Raw genomic sequence first — 15,504 nt, 5'->3', positions numbered from 1 at the left:
AATATTTTATCTACCCCTCCCAACCTGTTTCATTGTCTTATACTTTTTTCTTTGCAGTAGAGCAGTAGTTTTCAGTGTCGGGTCATGGGGCTGGGAAAGCTGCTGGCAGGCCCACAATGCTTTGTTTATTTAGATGTCCCTAGTCACAGAGCCTCACAGCTCCCATTGGCTGCAGTTCACCATTTCAAGCCAAGGGAGCTTCAGGAAGCAGCTCAGGCTTTGTTGCTGGAATTTACCACTGATCTATCTGCATTTCAGATTTGGGGGAGAGGTTTGAATTAACCTTCAACAAAATATTGTCATGTACTGAGCCACAATATTACATCAGTGGATTGCTGAAGACATTACAACACTGTCTCATCAGGAGGCACGTGGCACAAATATTCAGTACTGGCTATCGGCCAGATTGGGAGGAAACACCTTCAGCCAAACAATGAGCATCAACCATTGCCACAGTAAAGAAGTGGCTTGAGCTGCTGCTTCCATAACTTCCAAGCTGCATATCATCTGGTTGAAACATTGGAGTTAACTTTATACAACACAATGTAAGGGAGCAACGATCGAAAATTCAACACATGATGTGTGTGTCAACTTGTTTGTTATGGAAAAATATTTTAATTCCTTTGAGTAATTGTCTTCCCTTGGTAAACGGGAAACACTATAAAAGCACAAATTCCAACAAGTGAGGACAAAATTATTTCTCTCCTTTTTAAATCTAAATTCTTGCAGAAAATTATGCTAACTTATATGTGGAAAAGCTTTGGTTTTTATATAAGTATTGCATTAATTGACAATGATGAAAAAAGAATTTCAACCATAGTATGCAACCATATATTTTATTGTGATTTAAACAAAATACGTTTAAAGTTTCCTGTTTTTTCTTTTAATTGAAGAAAACTGACTCTGCTTATTTTGCCTTATTAGGATTCTTCCCAAGCAGCTCTCAAGGGTGTGATGCTTTTCTTCGCCACAAGATGACACTGATTTCTCCTTCCATATTGAAAAAATATGGAATCCCCTTTGATAAGGTACAGTAGATTTTATTTTAATATTGTGCTTTTGTACGTAGCATACAAGCTACAAAAGCAAAGCAAAATGATATATTTTTATTCAGGCCCAGATTCCATATTACTGTTGTAATGCACTACTCCATTCATTCATAACACTCCTTAAATAGTTGTATTAGGCTGTGTTGTGTTGAGGTAAAACTTTTTAAAGAAGTGTTTATATGGAACATGCTTTACTGGGTTTTTTTGTATATAATGCAGTGTAATTTTCATTGGCATTTCAGATGAAAATACATGGTGCAATAATCTGAAAATAAACCTCTTAGTATGAAACTTTAGTACATCTTAGATGTAGTTAGAAATATTGAAAAAATAATAATCAGATGATCCTTTTCTGAATGACATTAATTTTTCTAACGAAATTCAATGCATGTAGTATTTTTTTTATCTTTATGGGGGTTGATAGTGACTGAGTAAAAATGGTATGCAACTGAACATTTTATATAAAACAGGAGAAATGAAAAAAAGTTGAGCTGATTAAAATTTTCTCTTTTTGGGTTTAAGAAGGATTAAATACTTAGCTGTTTGCAGAAACATTTAAATACTCAGTGTTTCTTCCTCCCTGCGTGATTTTACTCCCCATAGTCCTAACTCTTCTCCAGTTAGAAGTTTTCTCACTTGTGACTAGGTCTTCACCTCATGTGGGTGCGAGGCAGTGAATATTCTTACAGAAGAAGCCCATTAGAGAAAACAACCTTACATTTTGTTTTAGGGTCTCTATTTTCACATCTGTGGTCTATTTACTTATAGGTATTAGTAGGATATACACATACTCAGCTATTCACTTTTTCGCTCTCTAAAAGGCATGGCAGTATAGGGCTTCAAATCTTTTCCTTTTTAGATGTGTGTGATATTATTAAATTAGGTCAAGAGAAATCATATTTTAGTTGAACCTTTCCACCATCATAATATCACCAGCAATGAAGACTGTTGGACCCTGTGTTTTTCTAGTCTAATTTGCATTACCATCCGGAATATATACATCGTAGAAGGCATGCACATAATAAAAGAAGGAGGTTATATTTTTAAAGTGAGTTAGTGTAGAAAAAATTAACAACTTTATATGTTCTTGAATACTCCTGCAAATTCTATTTTTTAATCTAGTGATTTTAAAGATAAGCAGCTAGACAACAATGACTACTGAAAGCATACTAATTATCAAGAAAGTGTTATTACTAACATTGGATCAGCTGTATTGTGTATGTTTTGAGTTAAAATGAACAATATTATTGCTGTAACAGTTCAAGCAAAAAACCTAGGAGACTGGTGGACTTTCATGTGGGATGAAGCCATCGGTTTGATGTGCCCTTTGGCAATGTGCTTCACCTTGTGCTTTAGTTAATCTATCTGTAAAAGTGGAAGGAAGTAGGCATTTAGAATAAAAAACAGATGCTGCATGCATTTAAATAGAGCTATCTTGGATAAATTACACAAAAAAGTAGTTTGTTTCTGAAAGAATCATTATCATTTGGAAATGTAGTTGCTTTATTGAGTTTTTAAATATTTATGTATCTACTGATTCTTTTCATACTCCTGTAGTTTATCAATAATATGTCAAATAAAATCACAGAATTTAGATCTGTTGTTTTGAATTTAATGAACATTAATCTGAACAGTATAGTTTTTGGCGTATGGAAATGGTAGAAGTATAAAGTGTAGTAATTTGCTGGCAGATTTGTTTGTAACGTTGTCAGGCGCATGTTTAGGGTAGGTAGGCAAGTTCAGAGCAATAAGGTCTGTTGCTTTATTTCAGTGTCTTGGACTTTCTCATTTTCTATTTTTAAAAATGTGTTAGAAATAGTTAAACAGAATACATTTAGTTCTGTCACCTAGTGTTGGGAAGAGGCAGCCTGTACTGGAGTGCAGTTGTAATTAATGGGATTCAGTGAGACTGAGAATAGAAAGAATCAGGCTGTGATCTCTCATGGCTTGCTGTGATAGAACTGGAAACGTGCTGAACGCTGATAAGCCAGCCTACGCCTACCAGGTGACAGCTGAACTGCTGCTTATTGCAATAGAACACCTGCTAAACTGTCATCAGTGGGGTGGGAGGTGCATGACCAGATACATTTTGGAAATTACAGGAACTGAGAAATTTCTTTATTATACATCTCTGAAACACTGTTTGAAAACTTCAGTCACAATCACTGGGTGTTGGTGTATAACATACTTACACACACATTATATGTATATAAAACATCTAATTGCTTTAAGTTTTATGCTGGAACTATAAAATCGTTTATAGATTTGTATATAAAGTATGATTATTTTTGTTCTTTAATTTTATCTGACCCTCCCTTGACATTCTGGCACAAAAGTACAGTGATCTTGGTATTATTGAGAACATACTAATATCTGGAGTGTCATTCCTTTGAGTTTCTTGTTGCACACAAACATAGAATGCACATACTACGTTCATATGATTGTGGGAAAAGTTGTGTGTATGTGGGGGTTCAAATGAAGAACTTCAATACAAAATCTATTAGTATAATATTTGAGAGTTTAAGACATTACAATTTGTACACATTTCTACAGAAATATGACCTAGTTATGATGGCTGTGTAAATGTAAACTAACTTTGAAATTCCTCCTTTTATATATTGAATGTTGCCTTAACATAGTGCCTTTTCATTTTTGTGAGTTTCTCAACTGATTGCATTGTTCATGGGGCCTGTTTTCTGATCTTCTACATTAAAAGCAGGGCTTGGCACGGAGTATGTGGCTTTTCATTCACCTCTTTACTCTTTGTTTACTAATACCATGGAATAGCTCCTATTGGCTGGTTGAACGGAGGATGTGGCTGGGCCATCTGCTTAGCAGTCTCCAGTGAGTTCATCTTTGCTGGAGGCTCTGATGGCTTGGGTCTATGGAGCTGCCAGTAGAAAGTAAAAGCCCCTAGCAGATGGGAACTTTGGGGGATTGAAACTAGTAGTTCAACTGTCCATCCTCCATTGATGAATATCCCCTTGAGTGTAGCAGACAGGGATGTGAAAGGTTAACTGGTAAGCATCCTTAATGGGTAACGCTTACTGATTCCCGTTCATTGGTGGGGCTGGAGTTGCTCCCTACGCACCACGGTCATGGTTCTGCTCCAGCCGTGTGGGGACTGCCATGAACATGGGCTGCTCTGGCTGCCTAGAGCAGATCCTATCCATGGTAAGCCTGGGTGAGTTGCAGGAAGAAGCTGATCTCTCCCCCTCCCCACCTTTAATCAGTTAACTGGTTAAACATCATGTTTAATCAGTTAACTAATTAAATTGGATTTTACATCCCTACTATCAGACCAAATAGCACACAAAGATGCAGATTACTCCACTAGCAGAAGAGAATCCTGTCCACTATCACTAACTTTATTCTACTGTTTTCTGTATTTGCATGTTGCATGCTGTTCACTATCTGATACTGTAATTTACGTATTTGGGGATTCAGTTTATATGAAAACGATGATACAAAATAGAGTTTTATCTTTCATAATGTCATTGGTTTTTTCCTAGCTATAACAAATCTATTGAATCAGTGGGCTGCAGTCTCTTTCCACTGATTTACTCTCCATTGTATTTTCTAAGAAAAAGTAATCTTCAGAATAAAACTTCGTTTACTGCATATAATATGGTGTTAAAGCTTCACTTCCCAGTGCTATTTGATTACCTTTTCCCAGGCTTCATGCTTTAAAATGCTAAGCCATTCTCCACACCCTACTGTACATCTGTGTAGAGTTCTAGTCATGTGCAGTAGCAATATCCTTTCAGTATCTTCAGTACGGTTAAAAAACCCCTCAAAACCTGTCAGTAAAATGTGTTAATTTGGTGTTAGGAGAAATATTTTAACTGCACAAAGTTTAGAGCATTCATGACAGCATTTAGAATACTGTAATGGATCTTAAGCATTATTAGTTATTGCAAAATTGTAGAAGTGATGTTACACAGAGTGTGATTCTGCTTCCTTGAAGAAGACTTCTAAAAATGGCATATGTTTGTGTATTATACATTAATGACATACATTATTAAAGCTAAATTAGCTCCTTATTTATACAGGTGGGACCTCCCTAGTTTGGCATTCTTGGGAACTGAGAGGCCCCAAACCACAGAGTTTTCCGGAACAGGGGTGGTCAAGGCTCCCCTCCTGGCCATCAGTCCCACTCCACAGTGCCAGCTCTGGTCACAGGGCTCTACTCACAGCAGTGGTCGGTGCCATGCTCCTTGCTGCTGACTCTGCTGCCTCCCCACCATGATGGTCTGAGCCAGGGTTGCACTCCTAGCTTCTAGCCTGGCTGGGAGTTTGCTCCCTGCCACCAGCCCCACTGCTACTGCTGGGGCTGTGCTCCCCACTGCCAGCCCAGCCCCTGAAGCTGGTCAGCGGGGGCTTTCTGGTCCAGCCCTATCCATGGTTCTACAGGGCCATCGATGTTGCCAGACTAGAGAGTCCCGGATTTTAGAGGTTCAGCCTCTATGTGTTCAGTCCCACTGGCTTCTGAATATGTTGTCAGTGATAACTGTGAAATCTAATTAGCATTGAATGGTTCAGGTACTGAAAAGTTGTGTGGAGATGGGAAAGAGAGAGAGGAAGAAATCTGCTTCTATTCTACTTCAGTTACATGGAACCATTTGTGGCACCATTCTAGAGCGGCTACTTCAGGCCAGTGGATGAAGTTGTGTTCCCAGCCTTTAGACACCTTCACTGATGGCTGCTGCCATGTCTGGCCACTTCAACTCTTATGTTCTCTACTGACTGCCCCCTCATATATTGTTAATACAGTTTGAACCTCTCTAGTCTGGCAACCTTGGGACCAGAGAATTTGCTTGGCCACCGTAGGTCAATATTGTCTAGCAGCATTCCCAACCCTTCTACTGTTTACTGGGCTCTTAGAAGACATTTGAGGTAAATTAGAGCTAAATAACAGCACAGAACATTGAGAGCCAGGACTGGTGCCTGCAAACAAATTTTATGGGACTGCAGGAAACTTGGCTATACCTATGATAAGTGGACATCTGGCTAACTAAAATGATGCCAGATGATGAATGTTGACAGATAAGGGTGCCGGACTAGAGAGGTTCAACCTGTAGGATGCCTCTGCTTTTGTAGAAGAGGGAGTGTGATTTGCTTACCTGGAACAGTTTCTGAATTTGTGACCTACCCTGATGTTGGAGTACTGGTAGGCCAGATGTTTATTTCACAGTGTAGTCGGTAATATCTCCTCGGGTTCATTCAGTTCTTCTGGTATTTAATCCAAATTGGGTGCTATGTGTAAATGTCTATTTTGACATCTGCAAATATAATTTTCATTTCTTGAACAAGAGAGGCTCTTTTTAACATGTTATTTGTGGTTTTTTCTTATGTAGATCACGCAGGAGGCAGGGGAATTTATGATAACTTTCCCATATGGATACCATGCAGGATTTAACCATGGTTTCAACTGTGCAGAATCAACAAACTTTGCCACAATCAGATGGATTGATTATGGTAAAGTAGCTAAACTGGTAAGTAATACTACAAAATTAATGTCTCAATTAAGTATCTCCTTTGGTTATTCCTTAATAAAATCAGGAAACCGAAAAGATGAAGAGTGAGAAGAACAAATAAGTCATCTTGTACCTCATCTTGTCAGTTCAGTAATATTTTGTATTGTGCATTTACTAGCATGTTATAACACTTGCAGTACACATAGTTGTTATGGTAGTAGATTTTATGTACGACTTAATATGTACATAGTATGTTAAAAATCTTTCTTTTTCAGGAGACATTTTTATGTAGTTAGGTTTATAGAAAGCCATATAAATTGAGAATTATTTTTGGAAGGGACACACGCAATGACTTTCTGTTCTTCTGAAATCCTATACATCTTAATCTTAGAGGCAGCTTGGAGATCCCCTTATTCAAATCGTATACAGCAATTTTGCTCTCTTACAGAATTTTATATGTATCTTAGAAAACATGCCACAGACTAGAGGGGAAATATTCCTGTTCAAAAGAGGACAACGTTAAATAAAAGGAATGACCTAAGTGAGCGAATTAAACTTTAATATATAGTGTTTTTTAAAAAATGTTGGTAATATTGTGTGATAAATTAAATATGCTCCAAGATGGGAATGTTTCATAATTTAAAATCACTAATATGTTTTACAAAAAAGCAGTTTCATGTTACTGTTTTAGTTTATGCAGTGTAGTTGCATATATGTCAATCCCAAGAGACAAGGTGATTGAGGCAGTATAGTTTATTGGACCAAGTTCTGTTTGAGAGAGACATACATGCTTGAACTACATAGTATAGCTACGCAGTGTAGCTCAAAAGCATGTGTCTCTGACCAACGGAAGTTGGTTCAATAAAATATATTTCCTCTCCGCTTTTGTGTCTACTACTTTTTCCTGAAATTTTGCAGACACTACACATATTTTTTACATTCTGTTCTTATAGCACAAAGGTAGTCTACTAAAAATGTATATATTTTGTTTAGCAGAAGGTCATGAATGCTGCACAGTGTTATATGATCGATCCACTATTAAAAAGTCTGGATTCGAAGAGCACTGTTTAGTGTGCTTTGATAAATATGTAATGTGGTGCCACTTTCCAGACTGAGATATTGTGTACTGACAACATCTGCAAATAGATGTACAAATAGAGTACATGTTACTCTAGATAATGAGTTGACGAGTGGAAACAGTTCAAAAGCTTACATTGGAGGAGGCATTGCAACAGAGTAATGTGGGAAGAGTATACGGTTAAATACTTGAAATTGGAAGAAGACCTTGAGGATATTAGATATTAGTAGAACTTCTTGATTTTAGGCACTATTGACTATAAGTGCGAATGAGATTGATTGAATGGGTTTCAGAAGATGAAAGGCCTGAAAATGATCCATTGCCTCATGTAGCCTATACATACATACTTACTGTAATGAAAGGAGTGGAAACATCAGTAAGCATTTAATGTTCAGTGAGGTCTTCATTTTTAATACAAAACTTACATTCATCATAGGTAATTAATAAGCCCATGATTGGTAATACTGATTTTTTTAAAGATTCTGTATATTCAGTAGCTCAGTGGTTCAGAAGACTTGAGTTTTTCATAACTCACTGTCTCAGTTTCCTCATCTGTACACCTACCTCCACCAATACTGTTTTAGCTGGGGCTGTCCTTACTAAAGTCTTGGGCAATATGATAGCCACATATCTTTCCCAAAAGTGGTAGTGCTGACCTGCTGCATGGAAGAAGGCAGGAAGCCAGGTGAGGTGGCTGCACCTTTTGCTTTCTCGGGTACTTTTTTCTAAGGTAGTTTGGGGTATGGCACAGATAAGGAACAAGTGGTGTGAGGGACACAGAACATTAAAGGGGATAAAGGAAAACAGATAAAGGGATGGAGCATCCTGAACTTCCCCTGTCCTAGAAGAAAGAGGGCAAAAACACATTAACCTCTCCCCGCTGAGGCGGGACTTTTCTTCAGACTCATGTGTATTTTCTTATTTACCGAATGGAGCTGAGTAGGCTGGAACTCCTTGCTGTTCTGCAAATAACATTTATAGTTATCTTACTCCAGTGCATTTTGTTAATGTTGGTAAAACAGATGAACCAGTGTCAATTAGTTTGTAGGTTTTGCTGGGCTCTACTTTAATTTGTGCTGAGTAGGCAACTTGTGTGCTGCAGTGAGAGCAGTGTTCAACCATTAAAGTTGCTGAATATAAATGTTTACACACCATCCTGATGGTTTTTTTGTGTTCTACAAAATAAAATCCTTTCTGGAATGATTTGGATAAAAGATATTCACTTACATCCAAGAATGCACTTGCATCTCTCTCTTTAGACAAGATTTAATGATGTGTAGCTGGATGAGGGAAACACTTCTAGGTAATCCATATGCAATCAACTAACATTCAAACCTTCTTCAGTCTTGACCATGACATATTTTGATTTTCCTTGTTTAGCACAGTTTAAATATATTTGATCTGCAATTATGGAATAGCTTTTCCCCAAAACAGTAATTAATTTAAAACAATTATTTCTAGGTCTATAGTAGAAAACAATTAACTTAAAACACCTTTTACCTATTTAAGTATTTTATGTTCATCACTGTGGTATTTGAGAACCATATCTGTATAATTCATTCATTCATGGGCTCCTGGCAGTATTAGTTGCACTCACCTCTAGACATGTTAGCATTTTTATAACCCTTTCTGTGTATTAGTTTTTGAACTGTCATGTTAATCATGTGACCTTGGGTACAAGAGGATAACTTGGAATTGAACAGAAAGAGCTCAGATGGGAAATTAAGTGACATTTTCTAGAATTACATATTGTAGTTTGACCTGTCTTGCGGTAAAGCTGGTTCAGGAGTTTGTATGATGGTCTGGCACCGATTGCATGTTACTGAAATATATTTATAGGAAGATGTCATGGCTAGTATTGGTCGCAAATTCCATCATCCTTTCTGGGTTACTTCCCCATTGAATAATTTATTTTAAAATGACACTTTCATCAGAATTAATTGACTTTTAGGGTGAATTCCATGGTTGCCCTCATAAAAAATTTAGAGGTGGAGTCCTTTCATTTTCTTTGTGTGAATTTACTTTAGGAAATGATGTCAAATTTAACTTAAAAATGCACCATATATTTAATTGTAATTGAAAGGTCATGAGGCAGTATGATAAAATCTGGATAATCAGTTATGATTTTCACTTTCTCTCCAAATGAAAATATGCATGGCGATGATTAGTAAATGCTACCTACTGTACTGTGATGCTAGAGTTTAGAAGTAGGCTGAAAAAAAGTTCAAAACAATATTGTGATCTTGTATTTCATGTTTTTTTTCCTACATTGCATTTCGTATAAAAAACTAATACACAGAAAGGGTTATAAAAATGCTAACATGTCTAGAGGGCCGTGTCCAGACTCAGGGGTTTTTTCGGGAAAAGTAGCCTTTTCCCGAAAAAACTTCCCCTGCGTCCAGACTCAAGCCGCGTTCTTTCGAAATAATTTCGAAAGAACGCGGCTTTTCTTTCGATGGCGGTAAACCTCATTTCACGAGGAAGAACGCCTTCCTTCGAAAGTTCCTCTTTCGAAGGAAGGCGTTCTTCAATGTAAAGAGGCCGTCTTCGAAAGAGAGCATCCAGACTCGCTGGGTGCTCTCTTTCGAAAAAGCGGATTTTTCTTTCGAAAGATCCGCCTGCAGTCTAGACGCGATCTTTCGAAAGATGCTCTTTCGAAAGATGCTTTCGAAAGAGCATCTTTCGAAAGAAGCCTGCAGTCTAGACATAGCCGAGGTGAGTGCAACTAATACTGCCAGGAGCACATGAATGAATGAATTATACAGATATGGTTCTCAAATGCATTTTCTACATTGCATTTCCTACATTGCATTGCAGCTTATGAGTGTTTTTAATTGAAAAACAAGCCAAGAACAGAGCAACAAGCCAGGATCAACTTTCCCTCTCTTTTTCCTGTTTGCAGAAGCCAGGGGGCATGGGAGGGTGAGCTGAGCTTGGGAACTCTCTGGACCCTGCAGGGAGGACACTCTCAAAGAGAAAAGGTCCCATATAGCTCCTCCTTAACTCAACTACATGGGCTAAGATCGAAGAAATCTCCTAGGACACAGCTAGTCCTTGGGAGGTGCGGGGAAAAGGGGACTCTAGTCATCTCCCTGGCAAGAACAGAGAGAGGTGGAGATTAAATACCTTTGCTGTACTGTTTCTGAACACAGGTGATTTCATCAAACTTTCCTTCCTTCACTTTGGACTCTTGGACATTTTTTCTTCTCTGTTTCCTCCAATTTCTTCTTCCATTATTTTTGCACTGCAGCCTTATTCTCCAATACCTCTTCATCTCTTCTCTTCACTTTTCATCCCCTTTTACATCCCCGTAACTTCTCAAAGCATGTGCACGCACACGTTGAAGAAAACATAACATTTACCAACCATTATTCTCATTGCTCCGCTTGTACGGAATGTTACATATCTTTTCCTTACCCTTCCTCTATCTAGTCCAGCGGTTCTCAAACTTTTTGGGCTCTGGAGCCCTTTACATGCGTAAAAATTTATTCAGAGCCCCAGCGGTCCACTGATTGTATGGGCTGTACCTATCGATGTTTCCAGTTTGTCATCTTCGCGGAGCCCCTGGAGGTGAGGGCTCCACAGAGCACAGTTTGAGAAACACTGATCTAGTCTATTTAAATTGTATAGTCTTTGTGGCAGGATGATCTCTTGACTGTGTGTTTTGTAGCCCTGTAGGACTCTAATGTGAGTAGGATCTTTAGTTGTCACTATAGTTCTAGGGGGCAGTGAAGGGCATGTTGAGTCTAATAGGGGATGCAGATCAGCACCTCGCCCCAACATCTGTTCCAGTTCCGGGCCAATTCTGCGCACAATGAAGCCCATGGGACTAGTCATATGAGTAGTATATTTACAGGACTTAGTGCTAAAGTGTGAAATCCCATGTAAAGGTAACTTGAAACTGGGGTCTGTGCATGCCTGTGACTGAATGGATCAGAGTTGTTGAAAAATAGAAATATAGGGTCAGTGGATAATTGTCATCTTACATCTGGTCTCATTTTGGGTCTTAGTGATGACGGAATAAAAAAATAAAAAAAGCATATCAGGAACATTGTTTTTAAGAAAACAAAATGCCTATTTTAAATTCTCAGCTAGAGATGCTCATAGCTCTTATCTTGGAAATTTCCTCCTTCTGAGAGCAACTGCCTGAAGCTGCCTTTGAAGCTTAGTTTACTGTTTAAAAATGATATTTGAATACTGCCAAAAGTGCAAATGAAGAGCTCAAAAATGGTGTATCTGAGCACTTCTGAACTGAATATGGAGTATGTGTTTTGAGGGAAGAAAAAAATTGATAATAAATCAGTATTGATACTCAAAAGTCCAATATTTATATAATAGTTGTTATAGTTTGTGTATAAATGTGTTGTCAAACACTTATGACTTTAAAGTAAAACAACATGCTTTGCCAGTAACTTTCTTTATTCTTTTTGCTCTGTAGTAAATATTTTGAAAAAAATTGTTCCTGTCACTTCCAATACTACAAGCTTCTCCTCAATCAAGAAGTGAGAACCTATGTTCTTTATCATCTCTCAGGCTATGTCTACACTGGCGCAATCTTGCGCCAGAGATATGCAAATTAGGCTAAGCGTGGAATATCGCCGAGCCTCATTTGCATATCTAATGAGCCTCTATTTTGTGAGAAGGAGCTGTCTACGCTGCCCCTTCTTGTGCAAGAAAAATCCTTTTGCGTAATGCCGTTCTTCCTGAAAAATAATCAGCATAGCTGCATTGCGCAAGAGGGTTTTTCTTGTGCAAGAAGGGGCAGTGTAGACAGCTCCTTCTCACGCAAGAGCCTCTTCTGCAAAATGGCGGCTCATTAGATATGCAAATGAGGCTCGGCAATATTCCATGGCTTAGCCTCATTTGCATGTCTCTGGCTCAAGATCGCGCCAGTGCAGACATAGTGTCAGTGTTTTGCTATGAAAATGATTGTGCTTGCACATATTCAACACTATGACTTTGTACTGAGGTGCCAGAGATGGCTGTTAAAAGAGAAGTATATTAACTGAACTAAATCCTTTTTAATCAGCAAAGGGGGAAGGAAAAGTGTGAAGATGTATGTCCTTATGTGATTTTATTTTTGAGGTTGTCCCCAGTATGAAAGTTGTCCTTTTAAAATTTACTCTTTTTTTAATGCCTTCACTTTGGCAGAAATGCTTGTTGTCACCTGTTGGGAAGAGTGGATGTAGCTAGATTCTAGCTCTTGTGCTGTGTTACCCCAAGGTAGTGTTAGGCGTTGGATGTTTTTGAAAGTGCCACTCTCTCTGTTAATCTAAACTTTCTCAATTAAAAGTTGGTCTACAATTGTTCTTTAACCTTATTACAAATGCCATGGAACAGTAGCATCACAACTCATTAGCATGGAAATATAAATGGAATCATTTGGGTAAATCATAGAATCACAGAATCATACAATACTAGAAGTGGAAGGGACCATGAGAAATCAAGTTCAGTCCCCTGTTCTCATGGCAGGACCAAGCACCATCTAGATAATCTCTGATAGATGTTTATCTAATCTGCTATTAAATATGTCCAGTGATGGAGATTCCACAGCCTCTCCAGATAGTTTATTCCAGTGTTTAACAGTGTTCCCGCTAACTTTTTCTATCCTTGGGTGAGTTGTGTACACCACCAATATAAACAAAACACACTGCAGCATCTTAGGACTATTTGCTATTTTTTAATATTCTTCTCAGCTACAGACTAACAAGGCTACCCCTCTGAAACTGTTAAAAGAATCTTTTCTTTCTTTCTTGTAAGCCATTAACGCCTATATGCAAACTTTGTTTGAAATTTAATCATGCAAATATCCTCCGCACGTACCTCCCATGTTTTCCCCCTTTCTCCAAAGCACCCTAAAAAAGAGAGGACTGCAGTGAGTCAGACACCCTCAGACAAACTGCCCTCTACCGCCACCTCACTGCACAGATGCCAGCACTCAGTCCCCCTTTTCAGTCCAGGAGGATTGAAGAGACTGCTGGATTTCTGTGTCTGCCTGTGCCTCTACCTCTCTCTCTCTCCCTCCCCCCTCTGGACTTTCTCCCAAGCCAATTAATTATTCCCTTCCTCCTCCCAGCCACTCATTCCCTGCTTATCTTGGCTGGTTGTCTCCATTTCAAGCAGGTGGCAGGCAGCATTTAGCTGCTGTTTGTGGGGATGTCCCGTCCCTGCTATCAGCTGATCTCCCTGCCTGCGCAGGGAGCTTTGAACCTCTGCTCAGGGCTTGAAACATAGCTGCGCGGCTGCTCACCCACGCATCTTAGAGGAAACTTTGGTGCTTAACCACCCATGCTGGCTGTTACCTATCAACCCAAAACCTCACCCATTCTTCAACTTGAAACAAACTTGCAAGCATTTTTTTCAGTTTTTAATAGGTTTGGTAAACTTTACATTCCCTTGCAAATCCTGATTTCAAGGAAGACACATTACAGGAGTCCAGGAATTATGCTCCTGTAATATATTGTGAGGATGTGGCCCACATAATTTATGGAGTACTACATATGTGGTTCACAATGGTAAATAGGGTGAGAACCACTGTCATATCGCTATCAGAAAATGAGTAAATGGTGTTTTATTTTAGTAGTAAGTTATCTTCTAAGTCATTATGTTGTCGATCTATCCTAAGATCAGGTCTGCCTTGTGTTCTGGAGCTGGTACTTGCAATAAATGCAAGTGTTACAAAATCCCATGATGTGATCCCATAAGGCATCATGAGAGAACTTTTACTACTTCTGCTGCTGTGCTATATCTTTTCGTGGGAAGAAAAGATAATGTCGTTTTCCAGGGCTGTCAATTCCACAGTTTTTTTTTTCCTCCCTGTTTAATTCTTTTCATAAAGTTCTTCCAATTCTTGTTTTAATAGAAGTTTAAAGGGACACTATCACAGTAGATAGACACTAGATTTCACATCTTAACATTCACTTACCCAAAATACACTGTTCCTTTAAGAAAGAATCATATCCCTGAAGAAAGCATGCTCTACACATAAAAGTTTGGTTGACATAGGCCATAGCTACATTGAGCCAGGAATATGATTCCCAGTTTGCATATGCTGCTTGTTCTCATCAAACTTCTGATTATCATCAAGCTAACATGAGTGTAAAACGCAGAATAGCTGTGGTAGCATGGGCAGTGTCAATGTGTACAAACCTGTCTGAAACCAGTGGGTACGTACTTAGCACAGTGAAGCTGCCCGTGCTACCATGATTACACCCCATTTATATCTGTGCTAGCTAAGTGAGAACTAGCATGAGTATATATATGTGAACTAGATCTTAGTTAGCCCTTGCTCATGGTGTAGACATAGTTACGTTGGTAAGGGGTTTAAAAATTGACACCTTGATTGACATAGATATGCTCATCTAACCCTCATGTGATGGCTTCCATCGATATAGCTAACTTTATTTCAGAAGGTGGTGATCCTGCAATCATGAAGAACCCCTTTTCCTTGCTATAGCCTGTATCTTCATGATGGGGTTATGCCAAAATAGCTTCATCAACAGAGATAAGCCAGATTCGCATCCGGACCACAGACACAGTCTAACTGGGACACAGTTTTGTGTAAACTTTATATCCCTTTTCTTTGTTTTAAAGTGACATGAAGAGTGTTAAGCCCACTATAGTTCGTTTTTATATTTAGTGTCTTTTGAGTATGTGTTGAAAGGTTCAGTGTAGGGGTCTTTTGTATTTTTTATAAACTGACTGTAGCATGTCAAAGAAGAACTCTGCAAACCTTTTCTACTGGAGTCATGGGCTCCTTAAATACTATTCCTTCCTTTTGTGAAATTAAGTCCATAATTACTCATGCATATTCTGCAGCAGTAGCAGCTTGAAGACCTGTTTTCTGTGAATAGGTTAGATCAAAGTGCTGGCCTGCAGGTTGTATTTCATTTTTTCCCTT

At 38.5% G+C, this 15,504-nt stretch overlaps 1 protein-coding gene across 7 annotated transcripts in view; it reads left to right on the top strand.

Moving 5' to 3' along the window:
- KDM4C (lysine demethylase 4C) overlaps positions 1–15,504 on the top strand; it is a 392,253-nt gene that overhangs the window by 102,098 nt on the left and 274,651 nt on the right. For all 7 annotated transcript variants that reach the window (XM_075931603.1, XM_075931602.1, XM_075931604.1 and 4 more), the window contains exons 7-8: positions 925–1,028; positions 6,407–6,544. In XM_075931603.1, the coding sequence (XP_075787718.1) occupies positions 925–1,028; positions 6,407–6,544 (242 nt within the window). The remainder of the gene's footprint in view (positions 1–924; positions 1,029–6,406; positions 6,545–15,504) is intronic.

The sequence above is a fragment of the Pelodiscus sinensis genome, chromosome 6 (assembly GCF_049634645.1).
Source record: "Pelodiscus sinensis isolate JC-2024 chromosome 6, ASM4963464v1, whole genome shotgun sequence".
Lineage (NCBI taxonomy): Eukaryota > Metazoa > Chordata > Testudines > Trionychidae > Pelodiscus > Pelodiscus sinensis.
Note: the sequence above shows the minus strand (reverse complement) of the source record. Positions and strands in the feature narration are given on the sequence as shown.